Raw genomic sequence first — 26,085 nt, 5'->3', positions numbered from 1 at the left:
CTATATCTCTTCCATCTAGTGACAACTGTGAACATAATCTTGTTACACATAACAATGCTGAAATTAGCAAACTATCAATTGAAGCACACCCAAAGTCAGAAATTACTTGAGTATTCTACGAGTCGCTTATTCAGTACACTGATTCTCTTACCTTGTCTATTTCCGTAATTTTTTTTAATTCTTTTCCAGACCCTCTACTTAAATTCATATGCCTATTTGACGAGTGCCAACTGCATCTTTAATTGACCATATAGCAATCAGAAATTCATAACTTTTCGAATAAATTCTTCACTGAGACATTTTATCAAACAATATGCAAGCACTTTTAAAACTGATACAAATAAAAATAGAATTTAGAATTGGATGAAACAAATGCATTAAAAACTTTGATAATATCAATTTGATCACGCATTGTTATATTTCACAATCATATGATTGCTATTATAATTTCTCTCAAACTAAAATTCAAACATAAGGTGGTCACCATTATATATGCTCGGCCACTGAATAATCGAGTGCACCATTACCTAGAATTCAAAGAAGCCAAACATAATTTTTGCCTAATTAGCTAATCCCCAAAACTTACCACGTAAATGTGGTATAAGAACTTGCCCGAAGAACTCGACACAAAGATGCAAGGATTTATGCTTGGCCACTCGGTCCTTCAAACTCAACGCAAACAACAGTGCATGTAGAATCAAACACCTCCAAATTAGTAGCAAATTTTACCAAACTCAATCCAAATCCTCACTACTCCAAACAAAAAAACCTAGCCCAAATTCTTCAAGGAGAATAATGGATTAAATGAGAGGAAATTTTCCTTCCAAACTTATGATTTGGTTTAGGAGGGACTTTAGCTTTTCAAAGGAGAAGAATGGCTAAACGGGCAAAATCACCGATCAAACACAAAGAAAATGTCACCGGTTACTAAGGGGTCCCTAAGGCCATAACAGTACTTTCACACCCAATAAACTCAACAACTAAATCACACCATCCATTTTCTAAAACAATAAATCTAAAGGCTGAAAATTAAACACAAGACTAAGTCCTGAAAATGAACCGAGGGACTGAAGAAAGTCCCATCTTTATATACATATATAGTTGTTCTTGACTGCTATAGTTTATAACTTTTATCTCATATATATTAGTATGTGTGTACCTTAAAATTACTAGTAGACTTTATGATCGATCAGTTTTTACTTTTTATAAACCATGGCTTAAACTCTCTACAGCGTTGTCAGATATATGATTGTCTCTTTTTGCGGATGAATTCCATTTTCAGCATAACCATCTCGTCTAATCCATAATGATAGTTAATTATATAATTTGAATATATAAAACTAAACCAATATTACACAAAATCTAAACACATCAAACTAATCCAATAATACATAAGGGTATTTGTCACCAAACCAAACAAAATCCAAATGTTATAACGCATAATTAAACAGAGCTGTTTTAAGTTTTGTGATACAATTATATATATATATAAATATAAATATATATATCCTGTATATAAAAATTGGGTATATAAATGAAATTTTAAGTTTTAACGTTTTGTTATATTAATTTTAACAGAATATTATAAATATTTGATAAAATATACATTTAAAATTAACTTAAAAATAGATATTTATCTATTGTATTTATATAAATTCAAATATTTTTAAAATATTTAATGCAAAACTAGATAATTAATAATTATATTAAAATAAATTTAAATATTATTATGATAATGCTAATTTTTTACTAATTATATTAATATGAATTCAAATATTATTATTATAATAATATTTAATGCAAGTCTATATATTTAATACTTATATTAATATAAATTTAAATATTTTAAAATATTATTATAATAATAATATATAATACATAATCTTAATTTTTATTAAAAATTATCATTTATGTTTAAAAATATTATCATATTATATATATTTAAAAAAAATCATACATCTTGTTTGGTTTAATTTTGCATTTAATATGTTTGAGTCATTATTTTATATATAATATTATTTATTTATTTAAAATTTATATAATAATGATACAATTTTAATAAATATAATTAATAAATTTTATAAATAAAATTAAGAAAATATGTATTGCACGTTACTTGTACGTGGTATTTATACACCTGTGTTTTAAGAAATATATATATATAAACACAATTTCTAAGTATGTGCTACATTTCAAGCTAGAGAACCTGGTCAAGCAATGTACATAGGAGAATGAAGAGAGTTAAAGCGAGACAAAAGAGCACTTGAGTATTCATAGTGGCAGAATTTAGAGAACACTACTTAGTATTTCTTTGTTTGATAATAAGGTGTGAGAATGAGTTTTGATTGAATTAGGAGAAAGTAAGGGGTGGTACTTATAGGCTTAATGAGCTCTTGGGTTATTGGTATTTTAATTTTGTTATTTTGTAAAGTTATGTTGCGGGTCTAAGTTGCTGTCTCGTTATTGAAGATAATTACAAACACAGTTGTAACATAACAACACATCTATTCACATTTCAGGTAAGTGGTCGATACTCGATCAATCTACAATCGACAATTTTATCGTCAATTATGAGCTATGATTACGTAGTTTACTCTGCAAAAATACAAAGTCTGATCAATTTAAAACATCCACGCCATCAATGTTATCTGTTATATTCTCTCATACGTGGTGAATATGAGAGCCCCTCTTAAATTAAGGGAGAGTTTTCCACTAAAATTGATTTTGCATCGTGCCACTTAAACCTCATTATTATTATTATTATTATTTACACATCTCTTTCTTCATTCGACTTATCTTTCTAGATAAAACCCTATACAATATTGCATTCTAAAATTTCCTCTAAAACACCTTCTGATTTTATTTAATATAAAACTACTTATTAGAAAAATAAGTTTAAAAATATAAATTTTCCATCCTATAAATTGATGTGTTATACATAAAGAAGTTTTGAGCACCCCTCAACAACTAAAACAAAAGTTATTTTTTAAAACTTAAATTAATAATCAAACTCTATATTTAATTTTATTATGTTGAACATGAATTTAACAAATATCTCATCTTCAAACCTTACCATCTAAAAGATGAATTCTCCAAAACACAATCCTACAGATGTTTTGCAGCTTCATTCCCAAGAACTCGAAGTAATTTCCACCCCCTCCCTTACTACAGAATCTGAAGAAATTGACCCTCCAAACGTTATCTTTGGTAGAATGTTAACGAACAAGCCTTTCCAAAGGGAAAATCTGAAGAGCTTATTCCAGGCATTATGGCAGGACAGGTCAGGGGTGATAATTGAGGATTACACTGATGATATCTTCATAATCACCTATGAGTCAAAGACATTGATGAATAGAATCCTAAAGGGTCAACCATGGCATTTTTCTGGTTATATCTTCATCTTGATCGAATCCACTGGGACAGATCAGATCTCTGCGGAGGATTTTCAATACATTCCTTTTTGGATTCAGATTCACGCAATCCCATTGTGAAACATATCCTCACCATTAGCGCTACCACTGGGGGAGAAGATAGCCAACTCTATTGGAAAATTCCTTGAGTTTGATCCAAGTAGGCGGCATACCTTTCTGCGACTAAGGGTTCTTTTAAATTCCTCCCAACCACTGTCCAGAGGAATTTTCTTGAATCTAGACAAAAATAAATGACAACATATGGGTCTCCTTCCGATTCGAGCGTCTCTCTACATTCTGTTACTACTGTGGATATCTAGATCATTTCCAGAATGATTGTGGTGCTCTTAGAGATGCAATCGATATGGGTTTTAATCCAACCTTACAGTACGATGAAACACTAAAAACATCTGGTTTGACGAACATGATTCCAACTGCTTCCTCAATCTCTCCCTTGGCCTATGGATCAAAGAAAAAATCTATGGCACAGCGTGCTAAATAGGCAGCTTTATCTTATGCACAACTTTTATCTTTAGATTCGTTGGTCAAATGACAAAAAACAGGAACAATAGGTAAAATTCTTATCGTTATTATTTAAAACTCTTAAAATTTTCTTTATGTATCATAATTTGTTTTATGAATAATATTTAGGAGAAAACTCAACCGCCTCGAACAGACAGTCAGGTACAGAGATTGCTATAGGAAATATGAAGAGCAATAAGCAAAAGGCGATATCTTTGGACAATGATAAAAACACCTCAACACAGACCAAGAAGCCACACAAGGAAACATATATGCCAACTTCCCAAGCAGTTCTTACAATCTCTTTCCAGGAGGTGCCTGTTCACAATGAAGGAAAAATGAAAGTCCCAAAAGCATGAAGGAATTGCTTTAAAGATAAAGAAGATAAGAATGATGGTTGTCTTTCTATTTTGTCGGTTTGTATTTTGGATTTTATAATTTCAAAGAATAATATTGAGTATTTGAACTTTCCTTTCTTCCCCTCTTTTTTTTTTTTGTCCTCATTGTTAACTTTTGTAAGAGGGTTTCTTGGATTGATTTAATAAGAACCATGGTTCTAAAACTTTTATGGTATGGAGAAATATTTTTAATTTTCTATTACATATTATTGTGTTTATGGATTAAGATTTTTTGTTAGGGAAGTAAAATTTATTTTGCTTCGATGGCAATGTGCATATTCATTTTTTTTTTCAGTACTAGGGTTGAAATTGAATTTATTATGAGGAAGAATTGTTTATATTTCCAAATAATGCTTGAACAATTTTTATTTTTATTTAATATAAATAATGACAATTAAAATAAAATTAAAAATGAGAGGAGCTGGAAGAGTGAAAGTTTTGCAATATATTAATGTTAGATATGTATAATAAAGTTGTTTAATTACTATACATATATATATAAAGTTGTTTTTTGAAATGTTACATATGCCTTTAAATTATGAAAATCAAAATAATAGTGGTCTAAAAATTGTCAAATAGTAGTAACTAAAAACATGTATGTATATCGGCAATATATAATAATTGATGGAGTGGTGAATAAATTTAAAACAATATATAACCCAAAACTCAATTAAAACAACTTGATTCACATACATTTAGAAATTTTCACAATATTAGATGAAGTGGTGAATAAATATAAATTATATTATTTGATTTTAATCTATAAATAAGAAGAAATAGTCAAAGATACGTATAATAAATATAATAAATTAGAATATTCATTATTTACAAATAACAATTATGAAGAAACTGAATTTATTAAGAGGAAGAGTTATTTCTATTTCAAAGAATGCTTGAACAATTTTTTCTTTAATAGAAATTTTATATAAATAATGACAATTAAAATAAAATTAAAAATGAGAGGAGATGGAAGAGCTGACGTTTTGCAATAAATTAATGTTAGATATGCATATATAAAGTTGTTTTATTACTATACATATATATAAAGTTATTTTTTGAAATGTTAGACATGCCTTTAAATTATGAAAATCAAAATAATAGTCGTCTAAAAATTGTAAACTAGTAGTAAATAAAAACATGTACATATATGAGCAATATATAATTGATGGAGTGGTGAATAAAATTAAAACAATATATAACCCAAAACTCATTTAAAACAACTTGATTCACATTCATTTAGAAATTTTCACAATATTAGATGAAGTGGTGGTGAATAAATTTAAATTATATTATTTGATTCTCATCTTTAAATAAGAAGAAATAGTCAAAGATAGGTATAATAAATATTAAAATCAGAATATTCATTATTTACAAATGATATCAGTATGATAAGAAAAAAATTATCATAATAAATTGCATGAAAATGAAGGAAATATTCATAATTACTTATGATATGAAAGAGATCACTATTAATTATATTAACTTCATGGAAAAATTTCTATAGCCTACAACAATTATAAATAAAATAGCAAATATCATAAACTTGGTCCAAAGTTTCCACTAATCCCATATTCGTTTTCTCTCCAAAGTTTCCACTAGTCCCATATTTGTTTTTCTCCCCAAATGGCTATTGCTAGTTGGAATGCCAGAGGACTCAATGGAGAAGAAGCTATGAGGCAATTAAGATTCCTCATAAAAAAAAATAGACCGGAAGTAATTTTTCTAATGGAAACAAAACTTACTGAAGATAAGGTAGTAACAATGTGTAAGCAACTCTCTTACGATAATGGCTTTGAGATCCCAAGGATAGGACTAGGTGGAGGGTTAATGCTGCAATGGAAAGAAAATGTAATGATCTCAGTACAATCATCATCCTAAAATCACATAAGTTGCTTTATAAGTTTTGATAATCAACATTTGTCTTGGCACTTCAGTGGCTTTTATGGTCACCCAGCAGTATCCAATAGACATATGACATGGGAGCTCTTACAACATTTGCGAATAGTAGCACATGGGCCATGGTTAGTGATGGAGGATTTCAATGAAGTTCTAAGTCAAGCTGATAAAAATGGAGGAGGGCTGCGAAACGAACACCAAATTGAAGCGTTTCGAAACACACTAGAGGTATGTAAATTACAACCCTTGGATTATAGAGGTAATCAATTTACTTGGCAAAGATTTTGTGAGGATGGCCTCTTACAGGAGAGGCTGGATTGGGCAATGGTTAACGAAGAGTGGAAAGATAGTTTTACTTCAGCCTCTTTAACACATCTAGAATTCTACCATTAAGATCATAGAGCGATTCTCTTAACTCTTCAAGATGAAACTGGGTCCGACCTTTTAAGAAACAAGAAAAGACCTCGTTTTAAATTTGAAAATATATGGTCAAATGAGTCAGAATGCAAAGAAATTATAAAAAAGTGTTGGAAACCTTTTTCTTCTTCCTCCCCCCTTCTCGCAACTATGAGTAATATTCAGGCGTGCTCAACTAACTTATCCACATGGCACAAGTCAAAATTTGGATCCTTATCCAAAGACATCAAAGAAACCCATTCACAAATTATTCGTTTGCATAATTCACAAAAACATATGGAAGACCATAGTGAGTTACGACAAACAGAAAGAAAATTGGATGATTTATTGCACAAAGAGGAAGTCTTTTGGCATCAACGATCCAGAATACAATGGCTAAAAGCAGGAGACCAAAATACAAAATTCTTTCATCAAAAGGCAAGAGAGCAACAAAAGAACAATTCAATTAAAGGTACTATAATTGATTTTACTTTATATTTCGATCTTCAAATATCTTTCACAAAATGCTTAATTATTGAGTGGTGAAATATTGGCTAACAAAGTCTATATAACAATTAGGGATCCTTTCAAGGCACAATAATAGATAGAAACTAAAGAAAATCAAGGACTAATTATAAAATAAAGATACAAAACCAATAATAAACTAATTTTCCTTTATCATACATAACAAGATATATATCATTAAAAATACAAGCTAAAATGGGCAGGCCATAAAATTTTTATTTATGAAAATAACCTTTCCACTATTATATGATAGGCATTTTCAATGATGGAAATGAATGGTGCACAAGTGATAGTGAGATCAGCGAGATCACAATGAAGTTCTACAATTCTCCCTTCACTTCTTCGTCTCCTTCAGAAGAAAAAATTGAAGAACAATTACAAGGAGTTCATACTTCTATTTCAGATGAGACGAACATGAGTTTAGAAGCCCCATTTTCCTTGGAGGAAATAAAAGATGCAGTCTTCTCTATGTCTGTAGATAAAAGCCCAGGTCCAGATGGTATGAGTGCACTGTTTTACCAAGAACATTGGGATATAGTTGGCCCGTTAGTATCAAAAACTATTCTAGAATGCTTAAATGGAAGTGAAGTTTTGTCTACAATTAATTCAACTTTGGCTTCTCTGATTCCAAAGGTGAAAAATACAATTACTATCAGTGATTTTCGACCAATCAGTCTATGTAATGTCCTATATAAATGCATTTCTAAGGTATTAATTAATAGATTAAAACCTTTCCTAGCTTCACTCATTAGCTCTACCGAGAGTGCTTTTGTCCCAGGAAGACTCATTGCCAATAATGCACTTATAGCCTATGAGTGCCTTCACAGTTTAAAATCTAAGAAGTCAAGGAGGAAATCATTCGCAACAATGAAATTAGATATGAGCAAGGCGTACGACAGAGTTGAATGGATTTTTTTGGAAAAAATGTTAATTAAGATGGGATTTCGACCTTACTGGGTTAACAAATTAATGAAATGCGTAACTTCAGTTCGATATTCGTTTCAAATTAATGGAGTAATCTATGGAGAAGTAATTCCATCAAGAGGGTTGAGACAGGAGGACCCTCTATCACCTTATCTTTTCCTGGTTTGTGCAGAAGGTTTTTCAGCTTTACTACAACAAGTGGAAAGTAGAAAGGAAATAAAGGGACTAAGAACAGCTAATACAGCTCCTTTCATTACCCACTTATTCTTTGCGAATGACAACCTCATTATTGTCTAGGCATCTGAGAGATCTCTACAAGCTATACAAAACATTTTTTCTCTATACTCGACATGTTCTGGACAGGTAATGTTTTAAACCATTGCAATTAAATTCTAAAAGATACAATAAAGGCATTCACTAATAACTATCTCCAATTAGAGATATCAATACATATATTTTTCCAATTATTCAAATATAGCTATAACTATTATCTTTCTTTTCTACGCAGATGATCAACTTTACAAAGTCTTTATTATATTTTTCTCCAAATACTTCGGAAGAGATTGCCACTTTGTATACATCCTCGCTAAATATGCAAATAACTGATTCTATAGAAACATATTTGGGTCTACCAATGTTGGGAGGTAAAAATAAGAGAATTTTGTTTAATTCAATAAAAGACAAAGTTTGGATGAAGTTACACTTATGGCAATCAAAGTTTTTTTCTCAAGCTGGTAAAGAAATCTTACTTAAAGATGTTATCCAAGCTATGCCAACTTATCTAATGTCATGCTTCCGTATACCAGAAGGTTTGTGCCAAGAAATTAAAAGAATACAAGCCCGATATTTGTGGGGTTCTACTACTGAACAAAAGAAAATTCATTGGTGCGCTTGGCATAAAGTGTGTAGACCAAAGTGTGAGGGAGGATTGGGATTCCATGGTTTTATTCAGTATAATCAGGCACTTCTGGCAAAACAGGCTTGGCGATTACTAATAAACCCTACATCCCTTCTTGCAAAAGTATTCAAGGCAAGATACTATCAACATACAAGTATACTGGAGGCTAGAGAAGGTCATTATCCTTCAATAACATGGAGAAGTATCATCTGGGGTAGGGACCTTTTACAAAGAGGATTGCGAAGACGTATAGGAAATGGAAAAGAAACTTTGGCCTTTAGTGATCCATGGATCCCAAGACCTCCATCTTTTCTCCCGAGTACAATTGATATATCTGATCCCCTTAGAGTACATGACCTCATTGAAACTCCTGGTTCATGGAACATGATACGAGTCCAACAATTATTTAATGTTGCTGATGCCCAAAACATCTTAACCATACCTCTAACTCAATTTGATCATCCAGATTCCTGGCTTGGGCACTATACAAATCATGGGAACTATTCTGTCAAAAGTGGGTTTAATCTAGCCTCAGCTATGGAAATTGCACTGCCCTCTTCATCTGTTACATTAATAGCAATGTGGTGGAAGTCCTTTTGGGGAATCAAAATACTTCTACATTTTGCTTGGAGAGGCTACCATGAAATTTTTCCCACCCTTAAAGGTTTAAATCAACGCAATATCTCTAAACACAGTGTTTGCCCACTATGTGGTTTCAGAGAGGATTCTAATGAACATGCTGTCTTTTGGTGTCCTTCCTCTAAAGAAATATGGGATCGGTGGGATTATCCTTTCATGTCACATAGGAAAGAAGACATTTCCTTTAAGGAGATTCTACTCTATGCCTCTGAAATTTTGGAAAAAGCAAACTTTCAAAAAATGCTCATCATAGCTTGGGCAATTTGGTTTGAGAGGAATAAAAGAACCCATGAACATCCAGCAAGACAAGGACACCAAGTGTTTGAATGGGTAACCCGATATTGGGAGTCGATAAGAAGTACACAGAGAACGACAGAGCAACCCATACAAAATGCAACATCTACAAATCAAAGAAGAGAAGATTCGGGGAATCAATCCAATATCTTATCAGTAGATGCTGCATTATCTAACCAGACAGAAACGATAGGATTTGGAGCAATCATTCTCTCCCCAGAGAATGAAGTTATTGCAGCTTTATCTAAGCCCTTAAAAGGTAAGTGTCATTGTTCTTTAAGTTAAAACTTACTACAAAATCTCAAAATTAACTGATAAGAGGCATTATTATAAGTGAGCAAAAAAGGTAAATGGTTATATCGATGTTTGGAAACTTAACCAAAGGGATTCATCCCTTTGGTTAAGGTTATCTTATTGTTCTTGAGGAAGGAATATTGTCAACCTTTCATGCAGAAGGTATAGCACTGTTGGTCGCACTCAATTGGGCTCAAAGGCTTGGAATTCAGCTGAACGTTATCTTTTCTGACTCCCTTTCTCTTGTCTTGGCTTTAAATAATAACATAACTTATCAAAATGAACTGGAGATTATTTTTTCAGATATTAAAATTTTATTATCTACTTTTCCGGGGGCATCTCTGTCACATGTTGGCCGAAAGTTTAATAATCTGGCTCATGGATTGGCAAAGCATGCCCTTAGGCTAGATGATGAATTTTGCTGGTTGGAGGAAACCCCCCTCCAATTTGTACTCTTTTTCTGTGATATTCTGAATAGTTATAAAATCTATTCCCGACAAAAAAAAAAAAACTTAAATAATACTATAATTATAAAAATTTTCTTACAATATCGTGGGACAGAAAAGATAGCTATATAGGAGAGTGCCATTTAAATTCTTTTTCATTGTTTTAATCAACATTTATAACAGGAACCGTATATTTTAATTTCGACTCATAATATTTTTTCCCCTATTAATTAGGCGCTAGACTCACGATTAATGGCTAAAATATCACTTAGGAAGAATAGAGATCAAAGTTTGCGGCAAATAAAAGTTTAGCCAATAATGATCACAGCATAAATTATAAAAGCAGCCTTTATATATATATGATAATTAAGGAACGGCCATCTGTCAACCGTGAATCACGGGCTTATATGTACCTTAATAGACGGGACCTAAATAGCCGCCTTAGACTTCCTTCTACGTGTTATCTTAGTCTCGTGTTCTCTTAGCCTTAAAATCGCCATAATAGAATATAACTGCATTTTGAGGGCTCTGAGAGTACAACCAATGGTTCTCTTACTTTGTTTAGAGATTATCAATAGTTATTTTTATAATTTTCTTCAATTAAAAAGCAATAAACTTTCGCTTTTGAGCAAAGATATATTACATCACAATAATAAGGAATAAACTATATATAACTTCTAAGGATATATCTTGTTAAAAAGTATAAATATATTGATAAATTCTTTATACATAAATTATTTTTTCGACAATTTCTACACTTACAATGACTATATTGTTAGCGATGAGAGAAATTATATATCACGTATTTGAAATGAGGTTTTTAACTTCAATTTTGGTAAATGATTATAGCAGTGCTGGTTAATTTTCCGTGAAATGGATATCTTATGTCATGACCAGAGCCTAAGGTTGTGGGAGATGAGTAATATTCATAATTTGGGTAGTCAAATGACACACTTTAACGCTTGTTGAAAAATAATACTTATATAGAAAATAATAGTAATAAATTAAAAATGGATCAATCATTCATCAGTATCATACATAAAACAAAATATATACACTGTTATGTAGTCACAAAACAATTAGATTTAAAAATTCATAAAACATTGAAATAATACTTAATATGTGTAATGCACTGGATAGCCAAGACCGTTACACTGTGTATTTTAAATAGTGTTTGACTTTCTAAACGAGTCATTTAGTTATAAACGTGTGACTAAACGTGATTAACGGTTTAGGGTTAAATTTTTTGCTCAAAATGAATAACCATTTCTTTAAAACATTTAATTCCATATATGGAATCCCAAAATAAACATTTAAAAGTTTATTTACAACTCAAAAGTTACAACAAGTCGACCTAAGCGGAAAAATGGAGTTTGACCCTAGTTCCTCTAAGAAACCCCGGCCGTGGTGATCGAGCAACGACATATGTACGCGCCGCTCTCCAACTCATGGCTGGTCCAGCTTTCCTTTCGCCTCACCTGCACCACAAAGCACCCGTGAGCCGAGGCTCAGCATGATAACTTAATAAACATGCTATAAGCGATTAATAACATATTACAGAATCATAATAAGCATGCCTAGTAGTATTAACCTTACTCGTGCATGCATTCTATTTAGATAAGTGACTGCAGCATCACATCGGGCCCCGTTGCCCTAAATAAATGACTAATAAGTCATACCGGGGCCCATTGCCCTAACATATGGGACTATGGAGTCACCCTGGGGGCCATTGCTATATCCTTTGTATAACCAGCCTTGGAGCTGCCCCAGCATACCTAGTGCTTTAATTTTCCAAAGACCATTAGGTCGGTCAAGCGTATGTCACACTCCTGATTAGGCCTAACCATATCGACCAGCGCTCAGCGCGCTATTGCCACCCTTGACTTATAAGTCAATGCTTTCGACCAGTGTTTAGCGCGCTACTGCTGCCCTTGACTTATAAATCAATTTTTTTTTTCAATAAGATAATGCAAATACGCATACATCATTTAACAATTATCCAGATACAGAGATTTCAAGCATGCTTAATCAATCAATCACAAGCATAATCATAATCATCCTCATTCATAGGGAATCGAGCCCTAATCATATCTATATTTAACAATCGGGCCAAGCCCCAATCACATATATCACGTATTGGGTGCAGTTTTCTTACCTTTGGTCCAAGCACAAGATAGATAAAACAAACCTCGAGAACGATCGTTTCTTGAGCCCTAGCGGTAACCTAGTCACAACCATAAATAATATCCTCATTATGACTCAGTCCCAAAATCAAACTTCGGGACCAATTATGTGCCCTGCAGACTTCCAATTCCACCCAAAGGGGTGGTGGAATCATCCCTCGAGCCCCCAAGTTCTTCCCAAGCTTTAAAAATGGGGCTTGCTAAAGTTGGAATAAGATAGGTGCACCCAAATATAGGGCAGGGGCACCGAACCAAGTCAGAGAGCCCCCAAAACTTCCTCTGCATAGCGCAGGGGACCCTAAGCCAAATAGAGAGCCCTCAACCATCCCCTGCTTAGTGCAGAGGCACCCAAACCCAGGGTTGGGGTACTACAATGTGAACCCAGAATTCTGGGTTCCGTTTTTCTGCAGTTCCTCCGACCTAATTACGCTCGAAAAACTCCGACCCAAGACCCCCAAGACCCCCAAGACTCCTCAAACCAAGCTCCTAACTCAATTCTAATGAAGCCTTGACCCCCAAGTTGGTTATCCAAGTGCCTAAGAACCCACCAACACCCTCAAAGCTCTCAGAAAACCAGAAATGCCAAGAATCACACTTTGAGTTCTAAAACTCATTTCCTAACAAAAACAAGAAATCAAGAGCTCCAATTCGTGATTCAAACCACCACAAGCCTTTAAATTAGCTTATAAATAAATTCCTAACCTCAAATAAATCTCTAAACAACACTAACAACACCAGTATGAATTTGGAAAATCAAAAGCCCATTTATTCCTAAGAACACCAAGAGCACATCAATAACAAACAAGAGAGATTACCTCTGAGATGGAGTTTGGTTTTCTCTAGGTCACAAAAGACTCCTAGCTGCAGATACCCCTTCTCCTTGGGCCCAAAATCTTCCTAGAATCCTCCAAGTGCAAGAGCTTGATCTTGGCTTCCAAACTTTCAAGCCTTGGCTTGCTTCTAAGGTTCAAGGAAATTCCAAAACAGACAGAGAGGAGAAGAACGTGTAATGTTGTAGTGTGTTTAGCTCCTGCTTCTTTTGACTCAACCTAATAGCCCAAAAGACCATTTTTCCCTTACTAAGCCAATGCCCCTTCAACCAAACCAAGGGCATTTTAGTCATTTGCCACCATTTTCCACAAATCCTAAATTAACATCATATTTCCCAATTAATTCCATTACACCCAAATACTCATCAAATAATTTATCATTACCGATAAATCCCGATAATGTACTAAATTACCAAAATACCCCTAGACTTACCCCGAGCCGGGTATTTTGCCACGTTGTGACTAAACTGCTATACTTTGCTCACTAGGATCATCTCGTGTGGTCTCAATCAATATGCACATATACAAATATGCCCTCAACATGCCAGAATTACGAAAATGCCCTTCTAATAAGAAATGAGCCCACATGCTTGCTTAATACACCTAAACATGCAAACATAGTCATATTATAATATAACTCACATAATTCATATAATCATGCATGTAATCATAAACATACACATAATATTCAATTATTGCCCTCCTAGCCCCCTGATCAAGCACTAAGCCTGACTAGGGAAATTGGGACGTTACTGTTGGAAAGCAAATCAGAGCACGTAGCAAAAAACTTTGCGTGGTGGGCCCGTTGTTATTTTATTTTTATGAAACAACACAACAACAACATATAAAAATTTTCAATAATCATATACACAATTTATATGATCAAGAAAAACAATTCAAAAACATTATCATACAATACTATTAATCATGCAACAAATATATATATAAACAATATATTTATATATTCAACATATAAACACAATATCAAGAACATGAACTTTTGCCTCTTGAAGCCTATCAAGTGTCCTTGAGTCTTTTCTATTTTTATCGATCTTCCTATCTAAAGCTTTGAGTACTCAAACCATGATCTTCCCGAGTGTTCTCTACACCTCAAGATGTGTGTGGACACATAGAGAACATATATTTGTATTTTATGAGTCACAAGTATTTCTCAACACATGAGAACTTGGATTATGGTATGAGAATGACTAGAATAAAGAAGAAGAAAGAGAGAGTTTTTGTATGACAAAAGCTCTGAGAACTATTATGAATTTTCTCTATATTGTTGTGTGTTTCTCTTGTGTGTCTCTTGTTTATTTCTTGTGTATTTCTTCTTCTTCTATATCATATATATAGAGATTTATGTTACCTTATTATTCTTAATAATAATAGTAATATAAAATATTATAATAATGATGATATGATTAGATTTTAGGTAAAAGTCTAACTTACCATATTTGAAAAACCATTTTCAAACTATTAAATAATTAAATAAATAAAATAAAAACTACACATATACAATATCTATATAGTGGTACACGCATGGCACAGTCCTTGGATTGTGTCAGGCGTGTACTGTTATTCCCTTTTCAGAGATTTTGCATTTTTCTTTTATTTAATTATTTAACTAAATCAATTTCCCAAAAAATAAGGCGTTAATCTTTTTAAGGCAAATATGACAACTATATTTCAAAATTTAAATTCTAAATATAAAATTCAAAATTCAAATTAATGATCATCATCTTTTAAAATTCAATAAATCAAAAACTATTTTTGATCAATTTTATTTTCTCCCACTCAAATAAAACAATTAATTTAAAAAATTAATTAATTTATATATATTATATATGAAATTTGAAATATTTAAATTAATAAATATATTTTTGAAATTAATAATTATGAGATTGAACTCTTGATAATTATAGACATATAATTACTGAGTACTTTATTAAGAATAAAGTGTCCATTGATATAATCATTACATACAACGTTAATCCTCTATTAATGGTTCATAATTAAAAGGAAATATAATTACTATTTGACCCTTTTAGCTATATCTTGTTCCTAGAGTACCATTGACTTTACTAGTAAATGTTGTGTCACAACAAGTTTGCGATGTGAACGCTCATAACCTTTTCAGTTCCAAAAGTCAACCCAATAGGGAACCATTATTCAATCTACAAGAAGGTATTGATTCTATATCTGTTAAACTACATCCCCAGCCATATACATCATTGAGTCCCCAAAACAATTGTTCTTAGTCTGATTATTCTGACAAACCTTAACGCATGAATCAAAGGATCATATGAAATATATAAGAGTTCATAGTAACCTCAGGATTAAGATCATCATGTATATGATCATCGTTTGATGTGTTTGATTAATACTACAGAATGGTGTTTAAACAAGCATTAACAAATTACATCTGGTCCAGTTTTACATACTCCCAGCATGCAAAGTACCTCCACTAAAGTTTCCTACTACACTAGTAATACGGATCTAGGTCACATGTATTCATAATAATAGCGGACCGTACTTGCAGTAATTAGTCTAAAGATTCTATAACTTTATTTTACTGCGAACTATTTAAGTTTATTATGTTAATCTCGATCCTCCCATATCAATACGAGATTACGACCACATAGATAAACTTTAGAATTTTCTGATATTCACTTAATATTATCATATAATATCGGACATAGTCTATATATAATAATTGAGTTACATTATTTATTTCATTTAAAACTGTAACGACCCAAATTTACTGATAAGACTTAAGGGCCTTGATTAGTGTGCCGGGAGGGCATAACTGGATTATATGTGATTTAAATGATCAAAAGCATGTTTATATGATTATTTGGATATATGTGATGCATGACTACGTGTACGAGTACGCATGTAGGCCCTGATTAGGTTAAAAGAGCATATTCGTAATTTTGGCATGTTGAGGGCATAAATGTAAATATTTGTGTTAATTGTTGAGACCACATTATTATGTGGGTATATTTGTAGCTTGTGACTCAAGGCGATCCTAGTGAGCGGTTTAGCAGAAAAGTCTCGGTGGGAATTTATACCCGGCTCGGGGCGAGCCTGGAGGTATTTATGGGAATTTAGGAAATATATTGGAGTCTATTTGATATTAAGGAATATAATTGGTGATTAGTTAAGTGTTGGGAAATAAGTGGTAAATATTAGAGACATTCGAGGAATTAGCGGGAATTGAGAGCAAATGACCAAAATGCCCCTAGATAGATTTAAAGGCTTAGGAATTATGGGAGGGAAAATTGGTCATTTTGTTTAAAAATCATAGATAAGTATTACTGCATTATGGGTTTAGTGGAAGTTGTAGAAAGACTTAGAAGTTAAAGAAATGAATAGAAGAAAGAAAGGGAAAAGGAAAGAAGGAAAAATAGAAGTCTCTTCTCTCTCTCGGTTTGGGATTTCTTCTCCAATCCTTGGGGCCTTTTGGAGTTGTGGTTCAGAGGAGGGCTAGGTCAAAGCTTAGTAACTGGGTTCTTGATAAATCTTGAAGAATAGCAGAGGTTACTCACCCAATTAAGGTAAGTTTTCAAGGTTTTCTTCAGTTTTGGTTTTGGTGTTGAAATGGATTTCTAAGCTGAGTTTTCATGGGAATTCTAGGGAATTATGTAGAGTCCAAGAACTTTAATTAGCTAGTTAGATAATAGTAATAGCTAGTAGTAGTTATAGTATGTTTATTACTATGGATTTTGGTTCAAGCTGGGACCTAGTTGGACACTCGTAGCAACACTTGTAGATTTTATAAGTTTTACCTATAGTTTAAGAATATTAATTATAACCTAAGGTTTGATTAATATAGCTGATTTAAACTATAAGGTTTAGATAGACCCAATAAGATATTAACACTTGTCATGTGCATGTTTAATGAGAAATTAAGTATTTTTGAGGAATAGTTTATTAAGAGTAATATTTGAAAATCCCAGAGTCTGCCAGCAGCTTTAAAATCGTTATAGGACTCAGTCAAAGCTGTTTACTCAATTCAAATTAGCCTAAAAAAGTATAATTATGTGTATAATATTTCAGCGTATGCCGATATATTGCAGTTCTAGGAGGCGATATATCGCCACTCGGGGGATACGAAAACACGTGAACTTCGCACGAACACTTCGGCGAGCCTCGGGAATATGAGCCCAGGCAATACATCGCCTAGCACGGGCGATATATCGGCTCTAGGGCATCATTTTCAAATGATTTTGAAACCGAGCTCATTTTATTCTGTTATACCCAGATTTCGAGCTATGGTAAATGTGACCTCGAAAGATGGATTCGCAATGAATGGTCTCGTAAGGATTAGAGTATGTTCCAGGATTGTATATCGAACCTGCAAAGTACGATATATGACCTCGAATATGGTGACCTCAAAACAATCTCGATCTCAAAGGGTAGCTCCGAGAACACACTCATCCTCGGGGACGACTTCGGATCGGGGGTCTCGAGCTCGATGTGCGTACGATCTCGAAAGACACGTGATCTCGGGAGATGTCATTAGCTCGCACAATGACGTGAGACCTGGGATGCTAAAGCCTTAGAGATACGCGATAACCACCTTGAATATCTACAAGTATTATAAATATGAGATGTAATCCTCATTTATTAATGTAAATCCCCAAGAATCGTGGGATATTATTAGGTCAGTTATGCGTTTCCTGGTCTTCAGGGGCGTTTCCTTTTATATCTGATTATAGGCATTTAAAGCCATTTATTTTATTCACAAAAGAGTAACTACCCAAAATATGTGGGATAGTATTCTGCATCCTTCTCTATAAATAGAGAAGCCATGCACCATTGTAATGGACCGAAATTCTGATCTTTGAGAGAAAACTCTGAAGAATTCATGCTTAAGAATTTTCAGAGACAATCTTGAGATTAATAACAGAGACTCGTGGACTAGGCAGATTTAACTGCTGAACCACGTAAAAATAGCGTGTTTGATTTTTTTTATTTCATTTAGCCATTGTCATTCATTGTTTACGTGCTCTTCTTTCACTGTTTGACGAAAAACGGCGTCAACAGTTTGGTGCTTTCATTGAGAGCCTTAAGCATTCATCCCTGAGAGATTCATGGCTACAAACAATCAGAACACCCCTGATGAAAGCTACCCAAGGCGTCCTGGAAAACAACCAATGGAGAACCCGGATGCTGAGGAGAGAAGTGGGTCCTTCGATTCCCGGGGACCACCGCCTCCACCGAGGGATGAGGATATGTACTACAATCCTGAGCGTTACGTTCCTATTGTAGAATTGGAAAACTGGAAATTGAAACAGCTGTTGGCAGAAGCCAACAAACGGAATGAGGAGTTAACTAGGATGGCCGCAGAGGCGCAGGTGGCTCAGCCCCCGCCTCCGCGCGAAAACCAAGTCCCTCCTCCAAGGGACGTGCATGTTCCTCCCCGGAGGCCCCGTGGACGTCCACGAAAAGATGCTGCCACAAGGAGGCCGACTCAACCTCCGGCACCAGCAGAGCCATCTGCTCCTCCTAGGCCCCAGAGGAGTACCCGAGCTCGGGTCCCGCCTAATCCACCTGTGGAAGTGCCTACAGGAACTGAGAATAACCGAGCTCCTACCGAGGCTCGGACTCAGGTTCCCGGTAGTGCACCGAACGCGACTGACCCATCTCGGGCAAATTCTGGACCCTCTAGGCTGAGGCAAGGGCGGCAGCCACCGTCGCCTATACGGTTCCCTCCGTCTCCCATAAGATATCCTTCACCTCCCCGCAGAAACGCTCAACCTGTTCGAGATCAGGATCAAGGGCGTACGGGGGATAGACAAGGACACAGGGAGACTTTCCAGGAGCGGAGAGGCGCACAATCTAAGAAAAGTCAGACGTCCCGGTCTCGCACTGTGGAGACAAGGCGACATGGGAAGAACCCATCGCGAAATGACCGATCGATGAGTTTCACCAGTGACGAGTCCGGAGAGACCAGGTCCGTTAGTAAACACGACCGAGGTCGTAAAAATACTGGAAGCCGCAAGAATCATCCTGACCTGCGAAACCATCTGAATCAGAGCAGGGGGAAGGGAGATCAGACAAATCCGGACCTAAGGAATCACCTGAATGGGCGTAGAGATCCCTCACGGAGACGCGAGCCTGGAATCATGATCAATGACTGTCAATTCTAGACACCACCTAAGGACCCAGTCCAAGAAAGGATCGACCAGCTCAAAAAAGCCTTTAGGCTTTTAAAGAATGAACGAGGGAATGGTCGATATGAGGACTCTGACGAGGAGCTCGAGCCGTTTGCTCCACATATTTCTAACACTTAGTTTCCTCAAGGGTTCCGGATTCCTCACATCCCAGCGTTTGAAGGAAAAACTGACCCATGCAGTCACCTGAGTACATTCAACACTATTATGAGAGCTAGTAACGTAGGTTATGAGCTCAGATGCATGTTGTTTCCAACATCATTGGCTGGACCTGCCAAGAGTTGGTTCGAAAAGTACAAGAGACACTTGATAACTTCATGGGATCAGTTGTCTAGAGACTTCAAGAAGCAGTTCCGAGCTATGATGGGAGTCAGACCAGAGGCATCCACTTTGACTAACGTCCGACAACAGCCGGGCGAAACACTGAAAAGCTACCTGACAAGATTTAATCTAGAGGTCGCCCGAGCTCGAGATGTGGATGACAGTGGGCACCTGATGGCTATCCGAGCTGGTGTTTTACCCGGAAGTGCCCTTTGGGATGACATGCAAGGGAAACCGGTGAGGTCAATAACCGAGTTTAACAGACGGGCGCAGAGATTTGTCAATGTAGAGGAGGCGAGGTCAACGCTCAAAGCGACCTCGCAAACCGAGACTACAACGATAAACATTAACTCCGCCTCAACCTCGGCTGACCCAGCAGCTCCACAGCCAACCTCGGAGAATCCCTCCAAGAGGAAAAAGAGCGAGGGAAATAACCCCGAGGCTGAAGGGGGAAAGAAAAAGAAAGGAGAAAGGTATTTCTCCGTATATAAAGTGCACACCGAGCTCAACGAGTCTCGGGAGAACATATACCTGGCTAATGAAAACCAGGTCCCCTTCAGGCGTCCGGACCCAATGAGGAATCAAAAATCCAAAAGGGATTCCAGTAAGTATTGCCGGTTCCATAGAGACACCGGACACACAACTGATGAATGTCGACAGCTGAAGGATGAGATCAAAGGGTTGATCTCGAGAGGTTATTTCCGGCAGTATGTCAAAAACCAGAGTACTGGACAGACTACTGCGAGCCAGAGAGTAGCCGCGCCTTCGACGGCACAAAATAATAACTCCCGATCTCGGGAAGAAGACAGGCTCCCGCCGATAGATGGAGAGGACGTGATAACCATCTCGGGAGGGCCTTATCTCGCAGGAGGGGGCAGAAATGCTCAAAAGCGATACGTTAACAAGCTGAAGACAGGGGATGGGTCTCCTTGTGAACCCGAACCTAGGGCACCAAAAAGCCAAAGGGTTGAAACGCAACCGATAACCTTCACTGAGGAGGACGCTTCCCATGTTCAGTTCCCTCATCATGATCCATTAGTTATTACTCTTCAGCTTGCCAACAAGAGAGTCCGCCGAGTTCTCATAGACAATGGGAGCTCAGTGAACATTCTTTATAAAGCGACTCTCGAGAAAATGGGACTCTCCCTTCGCGACCTGAAGGCATGTGCAACTACTTTGTACGGATTTTCAGGAGAAGGGACTGCCTGTATGGGATCCATTGAACTCCCTGTGACCTTGGGAGACTATCCAGTCTCGGTGACCAAGATAATGGAGTTCGTGGTGGTAGATTTACCGTCTGCCTACAATGTATTGCTCGGAAGACCTGCCCTGGTCGGGCTGGGGGCAGTGTCATCTGTGAGGCACCTGGCCCTTAAGTTCCCAACCCCAAGCGGGGTCGGGACATTAAAAGCAGATCAATTGGCAAGAAGAGAATGCTATAGCATTTCTTTGAGGGGAAAGAAACAAACGAGCGCTCAAGCACTCGTTATCATACAAAATAAAGATGGAACGGTTTTAGAAATTGACGAGGAAATCGATCCAAGGATTGAGGATAAATTTTACCTCGACCCATTGGAAGAGCTCGAAGAAATTCAGCTCGACGAGGCTGATCCCTCAAAGAAGGTGAAGGTCGGGAAACACCTCCAAGACGAAGCAAAATAGCAATTAATTTGCTTTCTGAAGAAAAACCAGGATGTCTTCGCATGGTCACACTCAGACATGGTGGGGATAAGCCTGAATGTTGTGAGCCACGCATTAAACATAGACAAAAGCTTTCCCCCGAAGCAACAAAAGCGAAGACAACTGGACAAGGACAGAAAGAAAGCATTAAAGGAGGAAGTTGACAGATTAAAAGCAAACCATTTCATTAGGGATGCCTTTTACCCTGACTGGGTAGCCAATCCAGTGTTGGTCCCAAAGCCTAATGGGACGTGGAGAACCTGTATTGACTACTCGGACATCAACAAGGCTTGCCCAAAAGACTGTTTTCCGCTGCCGAGAATTGATCAGCTCGTGGATGCCACGGTGGGGCATGGCTTGATGTCATTCATGGATGCATATTCTGGATATAACCAGATTCCCATGCATGCCCCCGACCAAGAACATACGAGCTTCATTACAGATAAAGGGCTATACTGTTATAATGTTATGCCGTTTGGACTCAAGAACGCTGGAGCTACATATCAGCGGCTCATAAACATGATGTTTTCAGAACAAATAGGGAACAACATGGAAGTTTATGTTGATGACATGCTTGTAAAGTCTCAACTTAACAAGAACCATGTTGATGACCTCGAAGAGTGCTTTGGCGTGCTCAGAAAGTACAACATGAAGTTAAATCCTCAGAAGTGCACTTTTGGGGTATCTTCGGGAAAATTTCTGGGTTTCATTGTCAACTATCGTGGAATTGAGGCTAATCCCGAAAAAAATAAAGGCCCTGATTGATATGCCTTCACCTCGGAAGCATAAAGATGTCCAAAGCTTGACTGGCAGGATGGCCGCCCTGAGCAGATTCATCTCGAAGTCAACGGATCGTGGCCTTCCATTCTTCAACTTATTAAAAGGAAGTAAGAAATTTGAATTGACAGAAGAGTGCGAGCTAGCCTTTCAAGAGCTCAAAAGACACCTCGCTGAACCACCCATCTTGTCAAAACCCGAAACGGGAGAAGTATTGTACCTATACCTCTCAACCACCGAACACGCGATAAGCGCGGTGCTCGTTCGAGAGGAAGAGAGGGTACAGAAACCCGTCTATTACATCAGTAAGAGATTACTGGGGGTAGAATCAAGATATCCATTGATGGAGAAACTCGCCCTCAGCTTAATCCACTCATCTCGCAAGCTCCGCCCCTACTTTCAGGCACATCCCATCCATGTACTGACAGATCAACCACTTAGGCAAGTCCTGTCTAAACCAGAGGCGTCCGGTCGACTTCTTAAATGGGCTGTCGAGCTCGGACAGTTCGAGATCACTTACCATCCAAGAACGACCATTAAGGCACAAGCCTTGGCAGACTTCATAGTGGAGTGCACTGGTATAGCCGACGACGAGGTAATAACCACGGCCCACGAGCTGTGGAAACTTTACGTCGACGGCTCGTCAAATGAAAATGGAGCGGGGGCAGGAGTTATTCTGATCACTCCTGCAGGGAGAAAATTTCACTCTGCTTTAAGATTTGGCTTTAAAGCATCTAATAATGAAGCTGAGTACGAGGCTCTACTCGCGGGACTACGAATAGCAAAAGAGCTCAAGGCCAAAGCTATACATTGCTACAGCGACTCCCAGCTCGTGGTTAATCAAATCTTGGGAGAGTACCAAGCTCGTGGCACAAGAATGGCAGCTTATCTGGAGAAGGCAAAATCCTCATTGGAGTATTTCGAGTTTTATGCAATCGAACAGGTTCCCCGAGAACAAAACTCAAATGCAGATGCCTTAGCTCGACTCGCCACTTTCGCCGAAAATGAAGAGCTGAATGTTGTACCCGTAGAACACCTATCAGCACCCAGCATTACTAAGCCAGACGAGGAAGATGTGTGTATGATTGAAACAGAGCCGACCTGGATGAGTCCAATAGTTGACTATCTCGAAAATGGAATTCTTCCAAAAGATCGGAATCAAGCTCGAAAGTTGATGTATCAACTTCCTCGTTACACCATTCTGGACGGAAAGCTATACAGAAGAGGGTATTCCATGCCGCTGCTTAGATGTGTAACTCCTCCCGAGGCAAAGAAGATCATTGAAGAAATTCATGAAGGGTTCTGCGGAGACCACACCGGGGGGCATAGCCTGTCAAAGAAGATCATACGCCAAGGATATTTCTGGCCAACCATTAAAACAGATTCTTTTGAGTATGTGAAGAAATGCGACAAATGCCAAAGATTCGCCACGATACCACGAGCTCCACCATCCGAACTGACCATGTTGTCATCCCCATGGCCTTTCGCAGTATAGGGCATCGACCTCATAGGCTCTCTCCCAACTGGAAAAGGCGGAGTGAAATATGCTGTAGTCGCCGTTGATTACTTCACGAAATGGACGGAGGCTGAACCATTGGCAACTATAACTTCAAAAAAGATCCTTGATTTCGTGGTAAAGAACATCGTATGCCGATACGGAGTACCGAGAAAGATTGTATCCGATAACGAAACCCAGTTCGATTGCGACTTATTCACCAACTTTTGCGAAAAGAACGGCATAATAAAGAGTTTTTCATCAGTGGCTCACCCTCAAGCGAATGGTCAGGTCAAAGCCGTTAACAAAACTCTCAAGAGCACTCTAAAGAAAAAGTTGGAAGAGGCAAAGGGACGATGGCCCGAGGAATTGCCTCAAGCCCTTTGGGGATATAGGACTACAGCTCGGACATCAACAGGACATACCCCGTTCTCTCTAGCGTACGGCTGTGAGGCAATGTTGCCCATCGAGGTCGAAATCCCGACGATCCGAACTCAAATTTACGATCAAGATTCAAATCATACTCAGCTCGAAGAAACCCTAGACTTGATCGAAGAAAAAAGAGAAGAGGCTCAGCTGAGAAATGCTGCTTACCAGCAAAGAACTACACGATATTTCAATAAGAGGGTTCGAGATCGAAAGTTCGGAATGGGAGATTTGGTATTAAGACGCGTATTCTTGGCAACCCGAGATCCAGCAGCCGGAGTGCTCGGGCCGAATTGGGAAGGACCATACCAGATAGAGTTAGTCATCCGACCTGGTGTGTACAAACTCGCGAGATTGGATCGGAGCCTAATACCGCGAGCATGGAATGGCGAACACCTTAGACCTTACTATCAATAGTGTAGGAAGTGTTGCCTGTAACCATGAATTTCTATCTGTACTAGTTTGTTTGTTTGTTTTTGAATTTCATCAAATAAAAGGTCTATTTTGTTCCATATGTAATTTCTTTTTATTTTTGCAACCTCTCTTAATTTAATAACCTATGGTCACACTCATAGGATATTAAGGGGGCATCATTGGTATATATACCATCCGATTAAAAAAAAATATATATATATACATAGATAAAGTATTTGGATATAACCAAGTATGCGAGCTTAGATAGTTCGGACATAACTGACTTATCAAAAAGATAAGAGTATTTGGAGATAACCAAATACGCGAGCCTAGATAACCGAGTTATCAAAAACATATGAAGTATTTGGATATAACCAAATACGTGAGGCTAGATGGTTCGGAGAAAACCGAACTACCAAAAACCTAAAACGTTTGGAGTTAACCAGATGTGCAAACTTAACAGGTCTGGAACAAACCAGCCAAAAAACTGATCGATGATAAGTAGGAGCCTAAACCTATAACGAGACAAGTCGAGATCGAGGCTGGAATATCTTAAGAGAAATAGTTTCAAACTCTTAACCTCGGAACAAAAACTAAGGATGAGGAAAAGTGACTAAACAAAAAAGATATAACCAGATCATTCACATTACATACCATATAAGTACTTTTGAGTTCATGGTTAAAGTAATATCCAACCTTGATAAGTAACGAGGTCGGAAGCGGATAATTCGAATAAACTATGCATGAATGCATCGAATTTCGAGCCTAAATCCAAACTATGTTTGTATGAATAAATAAACATAACCGGTTCATCAATATAAAAATATGCAAAATATTTCGAGCCAAGAAATGTAAAGCATGTAAAAGAATGGTAAAAGAAATTGTATCAGCCCCGTGGGCATATGTTAAAATAGTTACAGAAATAAGGGGACGCAGCCCCGGTAACTGATCTCCCCGAGGTCAGATTCAAGGAAGAGGAGTCTCCTTGGCCTTCTCAGCATCAGTAGCACCGGACCCCTCAGGACGAATAGCATGACTATCCTTCTGAGCCGCCTCTCGAGCAGCGACACTTGCCTTAAGACGGGCATTCCACCGCTCAACGTATGTGGCCTCGAGAGGACCCAGGAAGCTGGTA

The 26,085-nt window shown here is 36.9% G+C and overlaps 1 protein-coding gene across 1 annotated transcript in view; it reads left to right on the top strand.

The window, feature by feature from the left end:
* Nucleotides 1-6,793: 6,793 nt before the first annotated feature.
* Nucleotides 6,794-26,085, top strand: part of LOC133833024 (uncharacterized) — a 34,928-nt gene continuing 15,636 nt past the window's right edge. Inside the window, exons 1-5 of the mRNA XM_062263288.1 lie at nucleotides 6,794-7,094; nucleotides 7,401-7,646; nucleotides 8,136-8,233; nucleotides 8,369-8,434; nucleotides 8,580-10,161. Coding sequence (XP_062119272.1) covers nucleotides 6,794-7,094; nucleotides 7,401-7,646; nucleotides 8,136-8,233; nucleotides 8,369-8,434; nucleotides 8,580-10,161 — 2,293 coding nt within the window. The remainder of the gene's footprint in view (nucleotides 7,095-7,400; nucleotides 7,647-8,135; nucleotides 8,234-8,368; nucleotides 8,435-8,579; nucleotides 10,162-26,085) is intronic.

The sequence above is a fragment of the Humulus lupulus genome, chromosome 4 (genome assembly GCF_963169125.1).
Source record: "Humulus lupulus chromosome 4, drHumLupu1.1, whole genome shotgun sequence".
Taxonomy (NCBI): Eukaryota; Viridiplantae; Streptophyta; class Magnoliopsida; order Rosales; family Cannabaceae; genus Humulus; species Humulus lupulus.
The sequence above is the reverse complement of the archived record's forward strand: the minus strand, read 5'-3'. Positions and strand labels throughout refer to the sequence as shown.